The sequence below is a fragment of the Mercenaria mercenaria genome, chromosome 3 (genome assembly GCF_021730395.1).
Source record: "Mercenaria mercenaria strain notata chromosome 3, MADL_Memer_1, whole genome shotgun sequence".
Lineage (NCBI taxonomy): Eukaryota > Metazoa > Mollusca > Bivalvia > Venerida > Veneridae > Mercenaria > Mercenaria mercenaria.
Window position 1 is genome coordinate 29,850,106 of NC_069363.1, and position 9,712 is coordinate 29,859,817.

Genomic DNA, 9,712 nt, shown 5'->3' on the forward strand with positions numbered 1-9,712 from the left:
TTTCGGGACACAGAAGCGTTGAATTATATTCCGTCGCTGCGAAATGAAATATTTATAGTATTGTACTTAAATTGTCAAGAGTCGTAAATAAATATTAACCAATTGCTCAAACTTTATTATATCCTACATTCTTTAATTATGTACGTTTTACACTTATGAACCTGAATGCAGTTTTATAGTAAATGTAAACAATCATTGTTATATCGAACACAATTTTTTCAGTGTGTTCTAAAATTACAAACACATAAAAAGTTTTCGCTAAATTTACTGGCTACAATTTATTAGTTGAAAACTTGTTATAAGCTCTATGAAAACATGCAACACAAATGAATCTCACATATACTGTCAAAGTTCATTCTAACAATATAACCTGAAGCTGTTTATATAACAACCACGCACAGTGGTTAATTTCAAAACATATGCCGTAAAATTTTGCAATGAGGTATAATTTTCTTTTTATATTTAATTAAGAATCCTCCTTTATCCCGGAACACAAATTTGTTTATGTTCTCTATCGCGAGAGTCAATGAAACAAAATGACATTTGCTTTTTTCGAATTACAATCAAGCCAGGTTTCATCAGACATACTTCATTATTCTAATTTTATTAAGGTCACCGACCCAGATGTGACCTCTGTTGTCCACAGCAACAGCGTTTGGTTTGTTAAGACTGTAGGTAAATGGTAATGGTTTTCCTTTGCTATCTAACAAATGAAGAGTGTCATCCTTTAAATCAGACAGTATAGTTAGTCCATGTGCGTCACAAGTAACGCCGTCAGCACTACCTGACGCTGTGTATGTATATTTTGTCATTCCGTCAGAATTAATAACGAGATATTTCGCTGAAACTCCTGTAGAAATGACAAAATCTCCGTTCACTGTGTGACAAATTCTGAAGAGACTTAGACCTTTATTGATATGAATTTCTCTAATTCTTCTTCCTGTCGTTGAAAATATTAAAACCTTTGCATGGCGAATTTGTTTACTTTTTGTCACTGGAACATCATTGCCGACAACGATAACATTAGAACCATCGCGCGATGTTGTTATGCCCCTGAGGTATAGATCTGTCTTGGCAAAATAGGATTCAAAATGAGTTGAGCTTAGTTTGCGTATTGCCTTTCCGTTGTACTCTGTCAATAAAACGGTACCATCATTTAAAGTTGTCATATCATCTATATCAAACTCCGTTGTGTCTACCTGTATGATGCGGCCCTTGATGTCAAATCGCTGGATTTTATTTCTGTAACCGTTGCAAACCCATGCTGTTGCGTCGTTCTGTGTAGTTATTGAGGAGGTGCTTCTGAAATTTTGATCGGTGTTAAAAGTAGACATCAGTTGGAGCTCAATGGCTGGCAGAGGTACAAATAATCCTTCAGCTGAAAATTTCAAATCTCCAACTGCCTGCTGAATCGCAATTTCGTCTATATCTCCCCTTGCGAACGTCAAACGCTTCCTCCACAATTTATCTGTGAAAGACGGGATGTCCGCCGCTGTAATGATAACAACAATAATTAAACAAGTATAAATATAAAAGTAAATAATATTTATACTGAAAGAAAGTATATGCCAAAAACAGAAAATATCCTTTCGTTCAATTTATGATCAGAAATACTTAAGAGTTATTCACTTTTTCCTATGAGTTGGATGGCATTTAAGAAAGAAAAAACAATTAAATTAATACATAACAGAATGTTGAAAAACTGAAATTAAAAAATCAAGCGTAAAAATAAAGGCTGAGATTCAATGAATGGATGGGGTATGCTTTCTGGATATTATAGCACTAGTTTCATAATTGTTATCGATGCTGTGATTGAAATAGCGTGATCTAAGATGAGTCGGTATGACCAGAAGGCGCAACCGATATATTAACTTCCTCAATGCGGACAGTACAGATACAATATTAAACAATTCGATGAATTGGTATCCCCCGCCGAAAGGGTTTGTGGTGAGGAATGGCAAAAAATATATCCGGCAAAAAGTTAATTTCAATAGTCAAAATCAATTTAACAGAAAATGAATCCTTTTTGTTGGGAGGGGGCAGCGGGGGTGACCGGGTGAGGGTACAAAACATCACATGTTGGTTATAAATATTAATGGAAAATTAAAAATGAAAAAAAATGGATGGTGGGGGTGCGTGATGCATGATCGGGGTGGTGGGCATGACCCAGCGGGGTGGAGGAGTGAGGTGGGGGAACAGTACAACTTTGCATGTTAATAAATATTCATGGAAGGTTTGAAGAAGAAAATAATAAAAAGAATTTGTTTTGAGGGGGTGTGGTTGAGAGGGGGAGGGGATGTGACCAAGGCAAGGCGTGGGTACACAACTTCACATGTTTATAATAAATATTCATGGAAAAGAATAAAAGAAGTTGAATGAAATTCTACCAATTGGTTGGTTTGTTATGTACAAATCTGTAAGTAATAACTCTAAGGAAAATTGACCAATTAAAAAAAATGACAGGCATCATCGAAGTATGTTGGTTCATATTTATTTCAAGTTTCATGAAATTCTACCAGCTTGTTACTGAGACATGGCTGCAGACGTGGATTTTTCATTAAATCAAGGGCAATAACTTTAAGGGAAATTGACCAATCAAAATAAAATTAAAGGGCATCATCGCAGTATGTTGCTGCCTGATAGTTACTGAGAAATGGCTGCGGACATTTTTGGGCATTTTTCATTAAATCAAGGGCAATAACTCTAAGAGAAATTGACTAATCCAAAAAAAACTTGACGGGCATCATAGCAGTATGTTGGTTCATGTTTATTTCAAGTTTCATGAAATTCTACCTGCTAGTTACTGAGAAATGGCTACGGACGGACGCACTGACGGACGGACAACGCCATTTCAATACCCGCCTCCCGATTTCATCGGCGGGGGATAATCAGTATCACTAAAAAGTAAAAGTAGGATCCCTAAAAGCACTGAGTATAACAAAGCAACCAGAGCTGAATAAAATAAAATGAGCAACAAAAACAGATTGGTAATGGATATAATTGAACGAGCTAATAGTTAATCATTAACTAGATATATTTTAAAGAAATGCTTTAGTTCGATAAAGTTAATAAAAACCGCATTACAAAATATTTTTAAAGAATGTGTAAAATTATATGAGAATAAAACAATAAATAATACATAAATACCTCTAAGGCTTTCATTCAGACTCTGACTCGAATTGATAAATGCCACATCCGTGGATGTATCCATTTGCACTGACGCAGTATCTAGCAGACCCTTGATGTTTTCTGTTTTCTTACTGACTTGCTCCAGACAGTTGTCAAGTTTTGAGATAGATTCGTCGTGTTGTTGCCGAACAGTCTGAATTAAATGACCAGAATGCTCATCGACGATGTCTTTCATCCGTAGAGCATGCTGTTTTATATCATGCGTCGTTTGTTCAGTTTCTTCTTCAAGAGCTGATTTTCTATTCTTGATTTCGATGGCTTCGGCTTTCAATCTGGCAAGATGACCTCTGGCAGTTGTCATGGCTGTTGTAACTCTGATTTTTCTTTCATCTACGATTTCTTTTAAAGCTGTAGTGAGGTGACCTTCATGTTGAATTACTTTACAGTCCCGGCAAATGGGAACATCACATTTTTTGCAGTGAAATTTTATTTCCTCATGTTCGTGTTCATCACAGTAAACTTTAACTTTCAGTTTATCATTGACAGCTCTAATAGAAGGTATGATGTTAACATGGTGATCACGCCCCATTCTCATTCTGAGATGAAGCTTATTGCATTTTTCGCAGAAGTATTCATTACATTCAGAACACTTGTAAAAGGCTGGACTATCTTCACAAACATCGCATATAACAAGATCAGTCCCTAGAGGGTATCTGGCAATCTTTTTCGGATGTCGAGGTTCTTTTGGAAGTCTAATTCCTGCACGACATATTGGGCAATGGCAGCGCTTCCCTCGACTATGTCGTAGAATATAATCTTCAAGACAATGAGCGCAAAAGTTATGAAGCCCAGGAAGGATCCACTGATACTCTAGCTTGTTCTTGCAAACATTGCATTTCATCGGATTTCCCTTGGTCAGTTTTACGCTTGGTGCCGATTTTGAATGTCTTGACATTACTGACGACGGTCTTGAAAATGGTGGTGGACTTGGACTGAGTACACGAGAGGTAGGTGTCGGACTCATAGCCGTATAACGAGTCATTTGGGAGCTAGGTCTTGAATACGCCATTCGATTTTCATTGGATGTATAGCGTGTCATCTGAGAACTTGGCCTGGACAGCGCCATTTTCACAAATTCAAACGCTGTAAAATCCGTCTTTTTCCGTTAAGTTTAAATAGTTAACCGGTAAAAGAAAATTTGCACTTCTTAGGTATTCCAAAATTCTCTCGCCAGTTATTGATATTTTAATATCCATGAAAATTTAATATTCTTGAATTTATCCTTTCTTTACGTCCAATTTGACTTTTCGATCTGAATTTAAGCCCAAGTCCGAGGCACAATTGGTCTGGCTAAGTGCCATGTCCTAATGACTTTTAAATATTTAAACTATGATAAGTAAACGCTGATGATCACGTCACTTTAGGCATCGCAAATCCCTCTTTTTATAAATTTATTTACGCATAGAACAATGCATTCATTCATAGCTGACGATATTTGTTTCATTATCACAGGAAAACAATATCGTAATTTAAGTCCATACTAATTCACAAAACAAAATAATAATTGATCCCATCAGTAATAAGCACCAAATCATTTTCAGATTGTTAGATAAAATATTGATTATGTTAAAATCAGGCTTAACAGAAAATGATTTTCATCATTAAGTACTATCAAAATATATCTCTCAAATTCATACAAGCGGCAGTAGTTAATTTGAACACATTAAACTTTCAAAGTATATTATTCTTATTAAATTATATTACTTTGCATGCTTTGAATCTGATTAAATTCCGTCACATAATTTGTTCGCGACATGTTGCTTTATAAGGCAGACAATGATTTGTAATTGACGCAAGCTGTAACAAAAAGACTGGTCATATTACAAATACAATTGATTCTATCATCGATAAACATCAAATACATGTCTCATATTTCTATTAAGAATTCAGATCGTAAAGTTTGGAGACAATGAGTTTAAATTAAAAGAATATTGATCTTCAGAAAGAAATGTTTTATACACTTAATAGTTGAATATGTCATAGTTTTACTGAAACATACATAATACTGGATTCGTTGTTTAGTAAATTGCAAAATATTAGTAGTTCTTATCAACAAAAAATGCGTGGATACTTTTTATGTATTTGTTTTATTAACATTTAAATGATTCATCAACATTTTAAATGGCAACACACAAACGCAAAGAAAAAGATATATCTAATTTAGAAACAGGATTGCATGTTCTGTCTAAAATGAACGACACGTTTCTTAACACACTTTTGGAATTATCTGAAGATGAAAATCTAAAGGCGACAAGACCACATTCTGTTCAACACAACAGACCAGGTTCTGTGCTATTTTCACGTCCACCAAGTTCTATACTTATTTCAAGACCACCAAGTGCAGCCATATACGGGAGACCTCCAAGTTCTACTAAAAGACCAAGACGGCCGCCAAGCACAAGCACTTTAAGGCCAAGACCACCAAATGTCGACCCTCCAGTTCGACGTCCACCAAGCGTTTCAACTATTGCAAGACCATCCAGTTCATTGAAACGACCAAACGCACTGAAATGTAAAGTGTGTGCTGACGGTTTCCGATTTCCGGGAAACACGCCGTGTTTCGATCATTATTGTGCTCCGTGTCTTGAAGATCATATATTGACCTTCAAACGAGGAACAGGTTGTGACTGTCCATTATGTCAAAGTGGAATTTTGCTCCCATTAACCAAACTAAGACCGGACAGTAAAAGATTTTCAAACAAATCAGAATTGAATGTTTGTAATAACTGTCAGGAGGCCAGACTGGCACAATATCGATGCGGGTCTTGCGAAGAATTCTTCTGTGAGAAATGTAACAGAGAATTTCTGAAGAGGATGAGAATAGATGGAAACTTTAGCAACACACATCTAACTGATCTAAGCGGAGATAATGCAGTACCACTGATAATGCCTAGTGGTCTAGATGACGACTCCTTAGATTCCATCTCACTACCGTCTCTACTCCCTACGGGATTTGGTTTACGCTGCAGCGAACATGAAGACGAAGAATTAAGATTTCATTGCAAACCATGTGATAAGTGTATCTGTAGAGACTGTAAAATTCTCGGTCATGAAGGTCATGAAACATTAGCGTTAGAAGAAGTATACGAAGAGAGAAAGCATCATCTATCTCAAGCATTAAAACTGTCAAATGCAAATATACGCACACTTCATTGTGAATGCGCCGAAATAAATTCAAAGCGGCTAGAGATTGATCAAGAATCAAGAGATGCGGTATCACAGATTGAAAATCACGCTAATGAGGCCAAAAGAATGATAAATGAATGGGCAAAGTCAATGATTAAAACAATCAGGGTTCAGAATACTCAAAGTCGAGGAAAACTAGAAGAGTGTAGAGATGTAGTTAAAGAAAAGGTGAAAACACTTCAAACGCTGGTTGAGAAAGGTACATCGTTGTTGGAGTCGGAAAATAGTATAGATCTTGTAGAAAAGGCTCCGCAGATGACACAGTCTATTAAAGGTTAGACAGATTTTAAATTCTTTGTTCTTATAATAGTATTTGTTTGCTATAGCATGGGTGTATTTCCTTTGGTTATACAGGTATTCCTTTTTACAATTCGTGAAGAGTTTCCTTTTTCGTAGAATGTCGATAATATCAAAGTGATACATCAATCTTACGTTAACATGCTTCAGTAAGGGTTGGAAAAGTTTGATAAATCATTATGTAAATATTTTTATATGAATATATTAGAAAGGAAACTCGTGATAAAATCATTATAAACTTTCTAGTTATTCCTAGCTTCTAACCTCAGCTATGTTTTTATATGTAGATGCAGATATTGCGCCAACAGCGGATAGATTGTGGCGGAAGAAGTTTGTGTTCCAACCAACGAACCTAAAGAGCTCAAATTCAAAACAGATGTTTGGCAAACTACAAACAGTCGTCGAGGGACTCCTGCATGAAGTCCCTTCTGTTGAACTAGAGGTACTAAGAAAAATTAAATAATTGACATTATTCTTATTTCTATAATAATAGTCTTTTCTTTTATACCAGTAACAGCACAAAGGTTTAGATTAGTTTGGCATAAATGAAAGTGTCAAAGTAGTGCCGGGCTTTGTAATCTTCATGCGAATAAAATAATTTACCTTCGTTATGATAATGTAAAAGTAAGTTATTCGATTTCTTAGACACAACCAGTAACAAATATAAATTTAACTAATAATGTTCAATGATTTTGCTGTAATAGAATTCTACTTAAGCCTATGCTAGGGGTGTGAGAGGTGTTAAATATTTCTTTACTTTTCATGAATAGACTCGATCAAATCGAGTCTACTTTTATGTGTCCAAAGACTCTTTCTATATATTTTATTGATTTAAAATCATGCAATTCATTCTCTCTCTTTTTTGTAAATTTACAAAGGTGCAAGCTACGTTCAACAGTGATCAACAGTATAAGAGCACAACAGCTTTGGCGCCGATGTCTGATGGAACTGTGTGGGTTTGTAATGGCTTCAAAAACAGGATCCAACAATTTGATTGCGATGGAAATCTTCTTCAAAGCGAGACGTTGGATTTTGATGTCGACGATATGGTAGACGGACGCTCAGACGTTTTATTTCTAACTGAGTTGAATGGTAAAGTTATCCGAAAGCTGAATAAGAATAACAAACTTTCGATATTTGCAAGGGCTGACCTGTATCTGCGGGGAATAACTATATCAAGAGACGGGAAACACGTTATAGCCTGTGGAAACGACGTACCTGTGGCCTGCCTCAGAGATGCGGCTGTTTCAAAGATTTACCTATTTAATATGGTTGGAAAACTTACCAAAGAGTTTACAGTTGATACTGGCGTTAAGGTTGTAAGTTTGTTCCGCATAAGTAACACTATTAATGACGAATATGTTGTATCAACTGGGATCTCTGCTCTCTATTATATCTTTGGTGAACATGGTGAATTAAAGTATCGTTATCGAGCAGCCAGTTCAGCTGACGGAGTGGCCTGTGATGCCCACGGTTTGATATATATGTCAGCATGCAAAGACGACACGTTGTATATTCTAGATTGCAAAGGAGTACCTATACCGTCAACGTATGCTATGCATAAACCAACTGCCGTGGCTATAGACAGAAATGATGTGGTCTGGGTCGGTGACTGGAGCAAAGTACATGTTCTCAAGTACAAAAACTAACTGCTAAAATGATATTTTTTGTGTTAGTATTAGAAAAAAACAGATTTTGGCGTAATCAAATTTAAAAATAAGTAATTGAAAACTAAAGTACATGTATATTTTAATAATTTCAGATATGAAAACAATTACCGAATTGAATGCAAGAAATTGAAATAAAACGGAAAATGAGACGTTGGTAGCTTTGTTACTTTGATCCCTATGCTGTCTTGCACCTTCGTTCATTTTTTATCTTACACGAGTAATTAACATTCTTCTCCCACTGGCTGTTCCTCTTTTCAAACATTATTCCTGTCCTCTAAATGAGACGACATCATTGTGTTTCCGTAGTATTCAAGAAACGGAAAGCGAAGTTTTGTGTTTTTTGCTAATCAGGTCGAAAGATCTGAATAAGCAGTCGTGTCACGGATCGTTTTTCTGTTTTCCTGTTTACGAATTCTCATTTGTTCAGGAAATATAACAAGAATGTGACTGGAATATTGTTCATCACGTCACGTTTATGGGATTTAGCCCTGTTTAAAAAAAACGTCAGAGAATTATACATGTACATATATGCAAAAGAAGGAAAAATTCACACAAATATACACCACTCTTTATTTCTTACACCTGATAGTATAGGACGTAATGGGTTTATTAAAACTGCAATCCCGTTTACATTTACACTTAATCAACCAGGCTTATCTGAAATTAAGGTAAGTGACCATATTCCTTCTTGGAATGACATCGACGTCATAACGATTCCGAAGCACCAGTTTTGGACACGGTGGCATTATACTTGATAGGTCGTAATTTTAAAGATTCGGGAAAGGAAAGTATTAAAGTTTCTTGAGTACTTTAAATCATATCTGTGAGGTTGTTACGAATGTATAGCTCATGTGATGAAAATTCAAAATCACCAGTTGTAAGAAAGTTTATACGACGAGATATTAGTATGCTGCAAAATAAGATACAGACTTAAAACTAATAAAAAATAACTATAAGGTTTATCTATTATGAAGCAGTTTACTTGAGTGTATGTGACGGGTACATTTTGTTGAGCTTCAAACAAGAAATTGAAATAAAAATATCGACGTCCCTTGCCCACATACATTTTGGTTTGGATCCTTCGTGCAACACTTCGACTTGGTAGAAAGATCATTCAATACAAGATACGTTTAATCCATAGATCTATATGACCTAGACTGGGCTTAGAGATGTGGACCTACATTTTGTGTGCAACCCATTGCCTAAATATGGCTGTACTTTTGACAAATACCTTTATGCGAATAAGGACAAGACACCAAAAAGACCCTGTAGATCTTTGACCATATGTCACTGTCTTTGCAGTTAAGGGTCTTGGTCTTGCTCGCGACAGGTCAAGTTATGGAATAGTTTGTGCTAAGCAACATTCAATC

At 35.8% G+C, this 9,712-nt stretch overlaps 2 protein-coding genes across 2 annotated transcripts; one reads left to right on the top strand and one right to left on the bottom strand.

The window, feature by feature from the left end:
- Nucleotides 1-252: 252 nt before the first annotated feature.
- On the bottom strand, nt 253-4,916 carry LOC123525188 (E3 ubiquitin-protein ligase TRIM33-like). The gene is made up of 2 exons (XM_045304032.2): nt 3,148-4,916; nt 253-1,492 (listed from the first exon to the last, which is right to left on the bottom strand). The coding sequence occupies exons 1-2, from the start codon at nt 4,253-4,255 to the stop codon at nt 579-581; spliced, it is 2,022 nt and encodes a 673-aa protein (XP_045159967.2). The 5' UTR covers nt 4,256-4,916; the 3' UTR covers nt 253-578.
- Nucleotides 4,917-5,081: 165 nt separating this feature from the next.
- On the top strand, nt 5,082-8,491 carry LOC123525189 (uncharacterized). The gene is made up of 3 exons (XM_045304034.2): nt 5,082-6,649; nt 6,960-7,114; nt 7,551-8,491. The coding sequence occupies exons 1-3, from the start codon at nt 5,311-5,313 to the stop codon at nt 8,319-8,321; spliced, it is 2,265 nt and encodes a 754-aa protein (XP_045159969.2). The 5' UTR covers nt 5,082-5,310; the 3' UTR covers nt 8,322-8,491.
- Nucleotides 8,492-9,712: the final 1,221 nt, after the last annotated feature.